The 15932-nt window shown below is 42.4% G+C and overlaps 1 protein-coding gene across 2 annotated transcripts in view; it reads right to left on the bottom strand.

The window, feature by feature from the left end:
- LOC132831249 (NACHT, LRR and PYD domains-containing protein 3-like) overlaps positions 1-15932 on the bottom strand; it is a 131243-nt gene that overhangs the window by 37202 nt on the left and 78109 nt on the right. For both annotated transcript variants that reach the window (XM_060849263.1, XM_060849264.1), the window contains one exon: positions 13212-13382. In XM_060849263.1, coding sequence (XP_060705246.1) covers positions 13212-13382 — 171 coding nt within the window. The remainder of the gene's footprint in view (positions 1-13211; positions 13383-15932) is intronic.

Below are 15932 nucleotides of genomic sequence, written 5' to 3'. Positions count from 1 at the left end.
ATTTGTGAAATGTGAGCATGGCTGGCTGAGCCAGCATTTATTTCCTGCTCCCAGTTGTCCTTGAGAAAGCAGTGGTGAGCTGCCTTCTTGAAAGGCTGCAGGTTGACCTACACTGCCATTAAGGAAGGATTTCCAGATTTTGACAAAAATGATACTGAAGGAATCATGATATAGTTCCAAGTCAGGATGGTTAGTGACATGGAGGCGATCTTGAAGATTCCCATGTATCTGCTGCCCTTGTCCTTCTCGATGGAAGTGTTCGTGGGTTTGGAAGGTGGTGTCTGAGGATCTTTGGTGAATTTCTACCGTGCATCATATAGATAATAAGCACCACTGCTACTGTGCGTCGCTGGTGGAGGGAGTGGATTCTGTAGATGTAATGCCAATCAAGGGGGTTGCGTTTTACTGGATGGTGTCAAAATTATTGAGTGTTATTGGAGCCACACCCATCCAGACAAATGGGAGGTATTCCATCACTCTCTTGATTTGTGCTTTGTGGATGCTGAACAGTCTTTGGGGGGTCAGGAGTATTTCTAGCCTCTAACCTGCTCTTGTAACTATAGTGTTTATGTGGTGAGTCCAGTTGAGTCTCTTGTCAATGGATAACCCCCAGGAATGTTGATAATGGGGACTCAGTGATGGTAATACCATTGAACATCAATAATGGTGATTAGATTGTTTCTTATTGGTGATGGTCTGACCCTGGCATTTGTGTGGTGTGAATGTTACTTGCCACTTGTCAGCTCAAGCCTGGAGATTAGCTAGATCTAGTTGTATTTGAACATGGACTGCTTCAGTATCTGAGGAGTTGTGAATGATGCTGACCATTGTGCAATCATTGGCAAACATCCTCACTTCTGACCTTATGATGGAGTGAAGATCATTGATGAAGCAGCTGATGATAGTTAGGCCTACGACACTTGCCTGAGCAACTCCAATAGAGATGTCCTGCAGCCTGAGATGACTAACCTCCACAATCAATAATTTTCCTATGAGCCAGGGAAGGAGGGAGAAAAGGAGAGTGATGGTGATAGGAGGTTCAATGGTGAGAGGAACAGACAGGAGATTCTGTGGTCGCGAATGAGACTCCCGGATGGTATGCTGACTCCCAGAGCCAGGGTCAGGGATGTCTCAGATTGAGGATACAGGATTCTTATGGGCGGGGGAAAGCAGTCAGAAGTCGTGGGACATATCAGTTCCAATGACATAGCTAGGTAAAGGGAGGAGGACCTGAAAAGCGAAAGTAGGGAGTTAGGTTGGAAGCTAGAAGGCAGGACGAGCAGAGTAGTAATGTCAGGATTGCTACCAGTGCCACATGACAAGTGAGGCTAGGAATAGAGAGCAAGTGGGGAGACCATGTTGTATTTTGTGCTTGGTAACAAACCAGGGCAGGTGTCAGATCTCTTAATGGGAGAGCATTATGGTGATAGTCATCACAAATCCCTGACCTTTACTATACTCATAGAGAGGGATAGGAGCAGAGGGTATTGGAAAGTATTTAACTGGGGGAGGTGGAATTACAGTACTATTATACAGGAACTAGGGCACCTAAATTGGGAACAGATGTTCTCAGGGAAATGCATGAGAGAAACATGGAGGTTGTTTAGGGAGTGATTGCCGCAAGAGCTGGAAAGGTTTGTCCCACTGAGGCAAGGAAGGGATAGGAGGTTGAAAGAACCATGGGTGATAAGGGACGTGGAACATCTAGTCAAGAGGAAGAAGGAAGCTTACTTAAAGTTGAGGAGGCAAGGATCAGATAGAATTCTAGAGGGTTACAAGGTAGCCAGGAAGGAACTGAAGAATGGACTTAGGAGAGCTAGAAAGGGGCATGAAAAACTTTAGCAGGTAGATTAAGGAAAACCCTAAGGCATTCTGCATTAAATGGGGAACGAGAGGATAGCCAGAGAGAGGGTAGGGTCAATCGGGGATAGTAGAGGGAACTTGCACCTGGAGTCAGAGCAGGTATGGGAGGACCTTAATAAATACTTTGCTTCAGTATACACTACTAAAAGGGACCATGATGTTTCTGAGGACAGCGTGAAACAGACTGATGTTAAGAAGGAGGATGTGTTGAAAATTTTGCAAAACATAAGGAGAGATAAAAACCCCTGGGTCAGACGGAATATACCCTAGATTACTACAGGAAGTGAGGGAAGAGATTGCTGTGCCTTTGGCGATGATCTTTGTACCCTCACTGTCCACTGGAGTAGTACCAGATGATTGGAGGGTGGCAAATGTTATTCCCTTGTTCAAGAAAGGGAATAGGGATAATACTGGGAACTACAGACCAGTCAGTCTCGCATCTGTGGTGGGTAAAATATTGGACAGGATTCTGAGAGACAGGATTTTTGATTACAGGGAAACCTCAGTTATCCAAACGACACAGGTGGGGAGTATTTTGTTTGGATAATCAACTGTTCGGATAACTGATCTGTTGGCCGCAGGAAGTGGGTGTGAGACCAGGTCGCAGTTGCCCTGGTGGTAGGTGGTGTCGCACGTTCCCCTTGCTACAGTCACAGCGTGGCCCCAGACCCAGCTTCTCTCACTCGGTCAGTTCTCTTCTTTAAGCTTTTATTTAATATTACGTTACAACAAAGGATCTTGTTTCAAATAGAACATCACACTTCAAGTGATACAATGTAAGATGAAGCAGGAGATTTTTATGCCCTCAGGTCTCAGGCTTTGTCATTGTCACAGTTCACCCAATCATCAGGACCTTGAGATCTTTTCGGGTAATCCGAAATTCAGATAGTCACAGTTCAATTATCCGGTATAGACAGGAGAGATCACAGGTCACGGGTGAGGTGCCGGAAAACATGATAGTACCACTATTTAAGAAAGGTGGTAAGGACAAGCCAGGGAACTATAGATCGGTGAGCCTGACCTTGGTGGTGGGCAAGTTTGGAGGGAATCCTGAGGGACAGGATTCATACGTTTTTGGAAAGGCAAGGACTGATTAGGGATAGTCAACATGGCTTTGTGCGTGGGAAATTATGTCTCATGAACTTGATTGAGTTTTTTGCAGAAGTAACAAAGGGACATGCAGAGAAGTGGACATGATCTATATGGACTTCAAAACGTTCGACAAGGTTCCCCATGGAAGACTGGTTAGCAAGGTTAGATCTCATAGAATATAGGGAGAACTAGCCATTTGGATACAGAACTGCTCAAAGATAGAAGACAGAGGGTGGCGGTGGAGGGTTACTTTTCAGACTGGAGGCCTGTGACCAGTGGAGTGCCACAAGGATTGGTGCTGGGTCCACCAATTTTCGTCATTTATATAAATGATTTGGATGTGAACATAGGAAGTATAGTTAGTAAGTTTACAGATGACACCAAAATTGGAGGTGAAGTGGACAGCAAAGAAGATTACCCCAGATTACAATAGGATCTTGATCAGATGGCTCAATGGGATGAGAAGTGGCAGATGGAGTTTAATTTGGATGAATGTGAGGAAAGCATTTTAGGAAAGCAAATCTTAGCAGAACTTATACACTTAATGTTAAGGTCCTCGGGAGTGTTGCTGAACAAAGAGACCTTGGAGTGAAGGTTCATAGCTCCTTGAAAGTGGAGTTGCAGGTAGATAGGATAGTAAAGAAGGTGTTAGGTATGCTTTCCTTTATCGGTCAGAGTATTGAGTACGGGAGGTGGGAGGTCATGTTGCAGCTGTACAGGACATTGGTTAGGGCATTGTTGGAATATTGCATGCAATATTCTCCTTCCTATCGGAAAGATGTTGTAAAACTTGAAAGGGTTCAGAAAAGATTTACTAAAATGTTGCCACATTTGGAGGATTTGAGCTATAGGGAGAGGCTGAATAGGCTGGGGCTGTTTTCCCTGGAGCGTCAAAGGCTGAGGGGTGACCTTATAGAGGTTTATAAAATCATGAGGGGCATGGATAGGATAAATAGACAAAGTCTTTTCCCTGGGGTCGGGGAATCCAGAACTAGAGGGCATAGGCTTAGGGAAAGGGGGGAAGATGTTAAAGGGACCTAAGGGGCAATTGTTTCACTCAGAGGGCGGTGCGTGTATGGAATGAGCTGCAAGAGGAAGTGGTGGAGGCTAGTACAATTGCAGCATATATGAGTAGGAAGGGTTTAGAGGGATATGGGCCAAGTGCTTGGCAAATGGGACTAGAGTAGGTTGGGATATCTGGTCAGCATGGACAAATTGGACTGAAGGGTCTGTTTCCATGCTGTACATCTCTATGACTCTATGTGACAAAACACATTGATGAAGGTAGAGCAGTGGATACGGTGTACATGGACTTTAGCAAGGCATTTAATAAGGCTCCCCATGATAGGCTCATTTAGAAAGTAAGGAGGCATGGGATACAGGGAAATTTGGCTGTCTGGATGCAGAATTGGCTGCCCCATAGAAGACAAAGGGTGGTGGGAGGTGGAAATTATTCAGCCTGGAGTTTAGTGACCAGTGGTGTTCCACAGAGGTCGGTTCTTGGATCTCTGATCTTTGTGATTTTTATAAATGACTTGGATGAAGAAGTGTAAGTTTGCTGATGACACAAAGATTGGTGGAGTGGTAGACAGTATGGAGGGCTGTTACAGGTTGTAATGGGACATTGACAGGGCTGATAAGTGGCAGATGGAATTCAACCTGGAAAAGTGTGAAGTGATTCACTTTGGAAGGTCAAATTTGATTGCAGAATACAGGGTTGAAGGCAGGATTTTTGGCAGTGTGGAAGAACGGAGGGATCTTGGGGTCCATGTCCATAGCTCCCTCAAAGTTGCCACCTGAGTTGCTAGGGTTGTCAAGAAGGCATATGGTGTGCTGGCTTTCATTCGAAGGTGGATTGGGTTTAAGAGCCATGAGATAATGCTCCAGCTCTATAGAGCCCTGGTTAGGCCACACTTAGAATATTGTGTTCAGTTCTGGTCGCCTAATTAAGGAAAGGAAGTGGAAGCTTTAGAGAGGGGCAGAGGAGATTTACCAGGATGCTGCCTGGACTAGAGAGTATGTCTTATGAAGAAAGATCAAGGGAGCTAGGATTTTTCTCATTGGAGTGAAGAAGGATGAGAGGTGACTTGATAGGTGCGCACGAGATGATGAGAGGCTTAGATAAAGTGAATAGCCAGATAGCTATTTCTGATTGGGAAAAAGTATCACGATAGTGCATAGTTTTAAGGTGATTGGTGAAAGGTTTAGGGGAGATATCAGAGGTAGGTTCTTTACTCAGAGAGTGATGATGCGTGGAACGCACTGCCAGCAGTGGTCATAGAGTCAGATGCATTAGGAACATTTAAGCTTCCTGAACGATGTTCCAACTTGTACTTGCACACTCAGAATAAGGGCCCGTCATGGAATTCTGTTGGAAGCTATGGGTGGCACTGCCTTGTCTTCCTTCAGTAGCCCTGGCAGGGGCTTGTGATATATTACTATGAAAATTTCCATCTGTAAAGGTATTGGTGAAATTTCCTCACACCAAAAACAACCACCAGACCATCCTTCTCTATCTGGGCATATTTGTATTTGGCATCAGCCAAAGTCTGGGAAGCATACCCTATCAGCCATTTCTCATTTGATAAAATAAACCATCACTGCATTAATGAGAGACAATGTTTTCGAAGCTCTTCAAATGAGGCCATCTTTGTTAACACAGGTAAGAAATATTCAAACATACCCTAAAGGATAGAGGATAGAAATAAAAAAGGGATAAACACTTTGATTGCATTATACTACAGGCCTCTCAACAGTCAGAGGGCAATAGAGAAATAATGAACTGTGAGAGGTATACAGTTATTGTAGTTGGAGATTTCAATTTTGCTAACATTAGCTCAGATCACCTTCGTGTGAAAGGATTAGACAGGGTGAAATTTTAAGGTGCATCCAGGAGAGCTTTTTGTGTTAGTACATAGATAATCTAATTAAAGATGGGACAGTGTTAATTCTAGGGAATGATTCAAGTGTTTGAAGTGTCAATGGGCAAACATTTTGGAGATAGTCACCATAAATTCACAAATTTCTTGGAAAGGGACAAGGATAGTGTAGATGTTAAGTGTCAAAGTAGGGGTTTCTGAGATGCCCATGATTGAGTAGAACAAAATGGCCAACAGCTTCCCCTGCCTAGCTCTGCAGAACATAGCTGACAGTAGTTACTGCATGCAGGAAAAGAATTGCTTAATGTAATCTCAGCAAGTAGAACAAAGCAGGGCTATATTAAATATGATAGAATGTGCATCTACAATTGATTATATAGATAAGAACATAGCACACCAATTTGTTGTTTCTCTTGAATTATTTAATCAATTTGTTAAAATATTAAGAGTAGATTTTTAAGATCCTTCAGATAATCTTGGATATAGAGTTGAAAGTAGTTATAGACCCACATATATACAAAAAAAATCATTAAAAGCATTAGAGGAAAAGATTCAAACCAGTTTCAGGCAGTAGAAGTGACTCCTTTATCATTGCAGGGAGGACAGAGATTATCAGATGTAAGAAAATGGATTGAATGAATATACTGAGACACAACTTGCTAGCTAAAGAATTCTAAGATTAGATTAACCACATTACTTTGTTGGAACTGATCAAAAATCAATATTCTTCTGTGTTCCCTGAAATTTAAAAGTTCTTGATCTAATTAATTAGCAGTTAAACACCTACAGCTGGCAAATGTTACTTGAATAAAGCCCTTTCTGTCTATGCCACATTGTGGTATGAGATAACTGATTAAGCAACCACAGCCCAGCCACAACTAAACATAAAGGTTGCTTGGTATTTCCGAGGGCGACACAATCTCTGTGAAAAGGTTAAGCATCTTGTGCACCAATATAGTGCAATAAGAACATGGCAGCAAGCAAATTGCTGATATACAATGATGTATGAAAGATCCAATCACAGTTGGATAACCCACACGATTCACTCAATAGTATATGGGGGGAGGGGAATGTGTGTTGCAGTTTCAGAGAGGGACAAGGAAAATATTTTAAAAATGAGAATTTGTTTGTATTAGAGTAAAATGCATTTGCACGTAATGTCTTGAATGCCACTCCCTGCATGAAACAGCTGTGTTCCTGAAGTCTACCGTCTCCTGCATATTATGTCCCATCTGGGTCGCTCCTATAAGGGGGTAAGGCAATTCCAATATCATTGGACAGAATCTAGCAAACATACTCTTGGGCAGCTACTTGCAGGCAAGTCAACATTTGGAAAGTGGACTTTACTAAATGTAGTATGGAGAGGATTCAGGATCAGCATGTTCATTTAAGAGTAAAGGGCAAGGGTAGATGCCCAAGGATATCAAGAATTTGATAAAGCAAAAGATAGTAGCATATTTTGGGTACAGAGTATTAAAAAACAAGGGGTTGGGGGGGGAGGCATCAGGAACATTAAGAATAATGGACAGTGCTTAAAAGAGAAATTAGGAGAGAGAAAGAGGCCACAAAGTATCCCTAAGCATATTAAGAACAATAGTACTACCAGGGAAGGCTGTGGTCAATTAGAGACCAAAGGGGGAATTTGTGTGTGGAGCCAGAGAATGTGGGTGAGGTGTCAAATAAATATTTCCCATCAGTACTCACAAAACAGAAAGACATTGTAACTGGAGATTTCAGTTGGGATGTTAAGGTTTTACATCACGTTAAGATTAATAAGGAGGAGACATGAATTGTTTTAGTGGGCTGATGCACAAATTCTCAAGGGCTGATGAGGTGCATCCCTGGCTGTTATGGGAGGCAAGGGAGGGTATTGCTGGAGCCCTTTCGAGATATTTAATAGTTGACTGGCCAAAGTTGAGGTGGCCAGTGACTGAAGGATAACTCATGTGGTTCTTTTGTTCAAGAAGAGCAGCAGGGATAGGCCAGGTAATTACACACCAGTTGGTCTGATGTCAGTGGTCAAGGAATTATTGAAAAAAATCTGAGGGACAGGATTAGTCAACAGTTAGAAAGGCAAGGATTGACCAGGGATAGTCTATCTGATTAATTTAATTGAGTTTTTGGAAAAGGTGACTAACGGAGTGGAGAGGAACGAAGGGACCTTGGTGTACAAGTCCACAGATCCATGAATGTGTCAACAAATGTAGACAGGGTAGTGACAAAGCCAAACAGGATGCTTGCCTTCATTAGCCAGGGCATACAATATAGGATTAGAGTAGTATTGCTGCAATTTTGTAGAGCATTAATTAGGCCACAGATAAAATTCAACACCTTATTCTAATTGATTGGAAGGACATGATTGTACTGGCAAGGGTGTGGAGGGAATTGACTAGGATGTTACTGGAAATTCTCAGTTATGAAGAGAGACTGGATAAGCTGGATTCATTTTCCTTGGAGCAGAGAAGACTAATGGATGGTCTAATTGAGCAGAGAGGATACATTGTGAGAATTATTTCCCTATGGCAGACATGTCGAAGACAGATGGCATAATTTTAATATAATGGGTCAGTCGTTTTAGAGGGGATCCTAGGAAAAATTCTGTCACCCAGAGGCTGATGGTAATATGGAACTGGCTGCCCGAGTGGGTAGTGGAAGCACTTACTCTCCCAACATTTAAGATGTGTCTGGATGAGCACAGTAAACTAAGGACCAAGTGCAGTAAATGGGATTAGTAAAGTCTTGTGTTTGTTTGGGCAGCATGGACATGATGGGCCTTTTGGCTCTATGTTTATATGACTATGTTTCTCTCCTTTCACCATTCTGTATGTCATCCTGAAACCTCCAACTAAGCTCAACATTATCTACTACTTTGCCAAGTTTCATCACATCTACAACTTTGTGATGATATTCTGGCGGCACGGTGGCACAGTGGTTAGCACTGCTGCCTCACAGCGCCTGAGACCCGGGTTCAATTCCCGACTCAGGCGACTGACTGTGTGGAGTTTGCACGTTCTCCCCGTGTCTGCGTGGGTTTCCTCCGGGTGCTCCGGTTTCCTCCCACAGTCCAAAGATGTGCGGGTCAGGTGAATTGGCCATGCTAAATTGCCCGTAGTGTTAGGTAAGGGGTAAATGTAGGGGTATGGGTGGGTTGCGCTTCGGCGGGTCGGTGTGGACTTGTTGGGCCAAAGGGCCTGTTTCCACACTGTAAGTAATCTAATCTATTCCCCACTTCATATTGTAAGCTGGTTCTAAAACTTGAATAGATTAACGGACTCAAAACTGGTTCTTGAATGACATCAAGACAAGCTATCTCCCTGTCTTCATTTCCTGTTACTGAGCCAATTTGTATCCATCCATTGTGAAATCAACATACTGAGAGAGAAATTATCAGGGAACCCGGTAATGGTACAAAACAAGATGCATATGATCCAAGTTTAAACTAACGGAGCTTGGGGGACCAACTCATGCCAACGTTGGTCAGATTATATTTGGAGTATTGTGAACACTCTGGACACCTTATTTAAGACAGGATGTTAACATCTTGGAAAGAGTGCATATGAGACTTACTAAAACCTTACCGTAATGAGGAATTTTACATACAAGAAAGATTAGAGAAATTGGGCTTATTCTGCCTGGAGCAGAGAAGATTAAGAGATGACCTTTATATTGAGATGTTCAAAATTTTGAAAGGGTAGAGAAGGATAGTCTGTTTCTATTAGTTGGTATGTCAGTAACTAGGGGTCATAATTCCAAGGCTGTCAGCAAGAGAGTTAGGAGTGAAATGTGTCGAGTTAACTCAGAGTTGTAAGAATTTGGAATGGAGAGGGATGAAGGCAGATTCCATATGGGGGTTCAAAAAAGAACCGAATAAATGTTTGAAAGTGATGAGCTTAGAGGGCGACAGAGATAGGGCTGGAGAATGGGACAAACTGGGTAGATGTTATGAAAGCTAGTACAGGCAGGATGGGTCAAATGGCCTCCTTCTATACTGTAAAATGCTATGATTCTACATCAAGCATTGAAACAAAAATGCAGCTCAGATATTTTGGCTTTTAGAGTGGTGAGTAGGGGCAGATGCAGCCATTTTGAAATGTCAGGATGAAATAAAACCCAGCATTTTTTGGTGCTGTCCAGAAAAAAAAAGGAAAACATCTATACTTCTGTAAAATTATTTTAAATTATTTCTATGTTTAAAGCTAGTTTTTTGGGCTCAAATCCAGTAAAGATGATTTACAAGATGATTAGGGGTTTAGATAGGGTTGACCATGAGAACCTTTCTCCACATATGGAGTCAGCTATTATGATGGGGCATAGCTTTAAATTAAGGGGTGGTAGGTATAGGACAGATGTTAGAGGTAGATTCTTTACTCAGTGAGTCGTGAGTTCATGGAATGCCCTGCCAGTAGCAGTGGTGGACTCTCCCTCTTTATGGGCATTTAAATGGGCATTGGATAGACATATAGAGGATAGTGGGCTAGTGTAGGTTAGGTGGGCTTGGATCGGCGCAACATCGAGGGTCAAAGGGCCTGTACTGTTCTATGTTCTATGTTCTATAAGGGAGGACATAACAAGTAGTTACGAAGGGATAAAGAACACTTGTTTTGATCCATCGTGGCATAGATTATAAAAACAGGGAGGTCGTGCTGGAGATGTACAGGACTTTAGTATAACTGGAGTACTGGGTGCAGTTATAGTCACCACACAAGATAAGGATGTGATTGCACCAGAGGGGGTGCAGAGGACATTCATTGAGATGTTGCCCAGAATGAAGCATTTCAGCTTTGAACAGAAGCTGGGTAAGCTTAGGTTATTTTCTTTGGAGCAGAGAGGATTGAGTGGGGACTTGATAGATGGGTATAGGATTATAAGATGCGCAGACAGGGCAAATAGAAAGCATCTATTCCCCTTCAGTGGATGGCCCACAATAATGGGCATAATTTTAAGTGAAAAGCAGGAGGTTTAAAGGGGGGGTTGAGGAAAATTCTTTGCAACCTTTGGTGGTGGGGGTTTGGAATGCCCAGTCTGGGAGGTAATTGAGATGGGAAATCTCGCAGCCTCTAAAAAGTACTTGATGATTACTTGAAGTGTTATAACATTGAAGACTATGGACCTAGTGTAGTAATTAGTATATTTTTGGCAGTACAAACTCAATGGTCCAACAGGCCTATCCTGTTCAATCTGATTCTTTGATTCTATGCAATGTGAGGAAAAACTTTTCACCCAGTGTGAAATAGTAATCTGGAACTCATTACGTTTAAGGGCAGTCAAAGCAGAAAGCCTCATACCATTTAAGATAGATTTAGATGTACACTTGCAATGCCAAGGCATACAAGGTAATAGGCCAACTGTTGGAAAATGGGATTAGAACAGTTAGGTGTTTGTATTCAATTGCCATGGACACAGTGGGTCAAAGAGGCTTTTTATTCTCTGTAGATGTCTATAACTTTATGCCTCTAGATGAAGGCATCACACAGCTTGTTATAGCACACGTGGGCTGACAACATTAGGATATTCACCCAAACCAGGACAGTGGCGAAATAATGAAATGGGAGGCATCTTCAGGAACCATTCAGAGCACGACTCCATACCATCAACTTCTCAAAGACAGTTGTGTCATGAATTCACGTTTTGACAGCAGTATTCACATTCCAGCAATAACACCAGTTGGGGTGGCGGGGTGGCAGGGTGGCACAGTGGCTCAGAGGCTAGCACTACAGCCTTACAGCACTCGGGACACGGGTTCAAATCCAGCCTTAGGGAATTGTCTTGGTGGTGATTGCACAGTCTCCCCATGTCTGCTGGGTGCTCAGGTTTCATCCCACAGTTCAAAGATGTGCAGGTTACGTGGATTGGTCACTTTAAGTTGCCCCATAGTGTCCTGGGATATACTGGTTAGGTGGTTTAGCCATGGTAAACATGCAGGGTAACGATTAGAGGGTGAAGGACTGGGTCTGGGTGGGATGCTCTTCAGAGGGTTGGTGAAGATTTGATTGTGCACTGGAAGGATTCTATGAAAATTAGTCAGGATCAACATGCAAATGATGAAAATGTCTAGATTAGAGTGGTGCTGGAAAAGCACAGTAGGTCAGGCAGCATCCGAGGAGCAGGAAAATCAACATTTCGGGCAAAAGCCCTTCATCAGGAATGAAGGCAGGGAGCCTTCAGGGTGAAGAGATAAATGGGAGGGAGGTGGGGGTGGGGCTGGGGAGAAGGTAGCCAAGAGTACAATAGGTGGATGGAGGTAGGATGAAGGTGATAGATCAGAGAGGATGGTGGAGTGGATAGGTGGGAAGGAAGATTGGCATGTAAGACAGGTCATGAGGATGGTGCTGGGCTGGAAGGTTGGAACTTGGGTAAGGTGGGAGGAGGGTAAATGAGGAAACTGGTGAAGTCCACATTGATGCTCTGGAGTTGAAGTGTTCCGAGGTGGAAGATGAGGCATTCTTCCTCCAGGCGTCGGGTGGTGAGGGAGCAGCAGTGGAGAACGTCCAGGACCTGCATGTCCTCGACAGAGTAGGAGGGGGAGTTGAAATGTTGGACCACAGAGCGTTGGGGTTGATTGGTGCAGGTGTCCCAGAGATGTTCCCTAAACTGCTCTGTGAGAAGGCGTCCAGTCTCCCCAATGTAGAGGAGACTGCATGATGAAAATGTGTCTGCTATGAGCATTAAGATGTTAGAATTCCACTCCCCTGTAGAGTCTATCATGGGAAATAATTACAAACCACACACAATGTTCTGCAACTGCAGCCTAAGAGTTTAGAGTCTCATTGAAAGCTTTAAGCACTGATGGAAAAAGTTCTGCTTTCATGTGGGAGAAAGACAATGTGTCCTCATTGTTAAAATGGCTTTGCAATAATTTTTGACACAGGAAAGTTCAAAGAAAAGGTTGGAGGAACTTGAAGGAGAGGTCAGTTGAACAGGATGAAACAGCATTGTATGGCAGCATGGTAGTTCTGTGGTTAGCAATGCTGCCTCACAGCGCCAGGGACTCAGGGTCAATTCCAGCCTTGGGTGACTGTGTGTGTGAAGTTGTTACATTCTCCCTGTGTCTGCATGGGTTTCCTCCAGGTGCTCCCTGTTCCTTCCACAATCCAAAGATCTGAGGGTTAGGTGAATTGGCCATGCTAAGTAACCCATAGAATCATGGGATATGTAGATTAGATGGATTAACCTTGGGAACATGCAGGGTTACAGGGACAGGGTGGGGGTTTGTATCTGAGTGAGATGTTCTTCGGAGGGTCAGTGTGGGTTTTTTTGGGCTGAATGTACTGCTTCCACACCCTAGGGATTCAATGATGATTACGTGATTCTTTGAATCAGAAATGATAGACTTTAATGGTTATAGTTATTATTGCTATGATTGGCTTTCTAACTTACTTTAATGTTTGTAGTCTGCACTCAGAGTCCTTCAGAGCAGCAGCCAATAAACTTATTGCAGAATGATCCGGAAATGTGTAGCTTAAATCCAAAGTTAGTAGCATCTGATTTTTCTTGATAACGTTTGTCAGCTCTTCCCAGGATCTTTGAGTGAAGTCGGTACCCGACAGACTGTGCAGAAATGTAGAAAAGGATTAGCAGAAATAATCCCGATGAGAAAGGAATACTCTGGGGTAAGACACACACTAGTCTGTGGCTAATGAAAGAAGTTGGGATAGTGTCCAATTGAGATGATAGCACATATATGAAAGAACTGAAACCAATATGCCCATTCTAAAAGATGAGAGACTTAAACAATGCAGGTCTTTTTCAATATATAATTTCAATTACATCACATTGTAAACTTTTGCTATAAATTCTGTGTCCTACGATCTTATACTCCACAACCACCTGATGAAGGAGCAGCGCTCTGAAAGCTAGTGCTTCCAAATAAACCTGTTGGAATATAACCTGGTGTTGTGTGATTTTTAATTTAGAGACTGATGGAGGAGTTAAGAATATGAGAGGAAGCTATTTAAAAATTTAAACAAGAAAATAAGAGTTTTTACAAGTATTTACAAGTATCAAAAGTGAAAAGCGTGAGTCTGTGGAATTAGTAATACTCAAGTAAGAAATGGTAGAGTGTTAAAGCAATCACAATTATCAGGGAAAGGGTTCTGAGAAAACTATTAGAGCTTAAGACTGATGAGTCACCAAGACTTGACAGTTTTTATCCTTGGCTTTGAAAACCAGTAGTGGTGGATGCTAGACACACTTAATTTAATTTTCAAAATTTCTTAGATTATGTAAAGGTCCCATTAAATTTGAAAATTGGAAATATCGCTCCTCTCACCCAAAAAGGAGAGAGACAGAAAGCAGAGTACTACAGGGCAGTCAGCCAGACATCTGTTTTTAGGAAAATGCTGGAATCTATTAAGGATGTTATAGCTTAGCACTTAGAGAATTTCAGTACAATTAGCCAGAGTCAACATAAACTTGTGAAATGGAAATCATTTTTGACTATTTTATTTAGGGTAAGTAAAATAACCAGAAATGTGAAGAAATATAGATGTGGTATACTTAGATTTCCAAATGCATATGATAATATGCAAGGTTTGTGAAGGTTTGTAGCTCAGGTTGAGGTTTAGGGTGTAGGTTTGCTCGCTGAGCTGTAGGTTTGATATCCAGACGTTTCATTACCTGGCTTGGTAACATCATCAGTGGGGACCTCCAAGTGAAGCGAAGCTGTTGTCTCCTGCTTTCTATTTATATGTTTCATATAAAACATAAAAATAGAAAGCAGGAGACAACAGCTTTGCTTCACTTGGAGGTCCCCACTGATGATGTTACCTAGCCAGGTACTGAAACGTCTGGATATCAAACCTACAGCTCAGCAAGCAAAGCTACACCCTATATGATAACATGTCACATCAAGAGTTATGACACAAAATAAGGTCACATTGAGGATAGAAGATTGATGTCTAACAAAAAGTAGTCAGTGGAGATGAATAGTCTTTTTCAGGTAGAGAAGCTGTAAACGGAGGAGTGTCATAAGGATCAGTGTTGTGGCTTCAACTACTTACAATCCCTATCAATGACTTGGATGAAAGGACTAATGTCTTGTTGCTAAATTTTTGTTGACAAAATAGGTATGAAAGCAAATTGTGAGAAAGTCATAAAGAATTTATAAAAGATTTAGATGGTGGGCAAAAAATTGGTCGATGGAATAAAATGTATGAAAATGTGAACTTGTCCATTTTGACCGGAAGGATAAAGCAGTTTGTTATTTAAATGGACAAATGTTACAAAACTGTGATACACCAGGGATCTGAGTGTCTTGGTACATGAGTCACAAAACATTAGGTACAACCAGTGAACAGGAAGGCAAATTGAATAGTCCTGTTTATTACAAAAGAAATGAAATGAAAAGAAGTGGGAAAGTTTTGCTACAATTGCACAGGGCATTGGTGACACGATCTTGTGTATAGTGTTAGAACATAGAACATAGAACAATACAGCACAGAACCGGCCCTCCGGCCCACGATGTTGTGCCGAACATTTGTCCTAGCTTTGTTGGGCTTCTTGCTTAAGAGTGGATGCAAATATATGCAAATATATGGAAGCAGTTCACATGACCATAAGAACCAGGAGCAGGAGTAGGCAATTCAGCCCCTCAAGCCATTTAAAACAATCATAGCTGAGCACGTGTTGGCCTCAACTCCGCTCCTCATAACACCATAGAGTCATAGAGCATGGATACAAGACCCGACAGTCCAACTAGTCCACACCAACCATGTTCCCAAAGTAAATTAGTCCCATTTGCCTGCAATTGGCCCATATTGCTCCAAACATTTCCTATTCATGTACTTATCCAAACACCTTTTAAATGTTGCAACTGTACCTGCCGTCACGATTTCCTCTGGCAATTCATTCCACGCACGAACCACTCTCTGTGTAAAAAAGTTGCTCCTCATATCCTTTTTAAAACTTTCCCCTCTCAAATTAAAAAATATGCCCTGCCTGGGTCCTCCACTTTAAAGAAAAGACCCTTGTTATTTACCTTATCTGTTCTCCTCATCATTTTATAACTCCAGCCTCTCCAGTCTATTTTTATAATTCAAACCCTCCATTCCCAGCAACATCCTGCGAGCATTCAGGTGGACCCAAAGTGAGTGAATACTA

Source organism: Hemiscyllium ocellatum, chromosome 33 (assembly GCF_020745735.1).
Source record: "Hemiscyllium ocellatum isolate sHemOce1 chromosome 33, sHemOce1.pat.X.cur, whole genome shotgun sequence".
In the NCBI taxonomy this organism is placed as follows: Eukaryota; Metazoa; Chordata; class Chondrichthyes; order Orectolobiformes; family Hemiscylliidae; genus Hemiscyllium; species Hemiscyllium ocellatum.
This window is presented reverse-complemented; position numbering and strand designations above follow the sequence as displayed.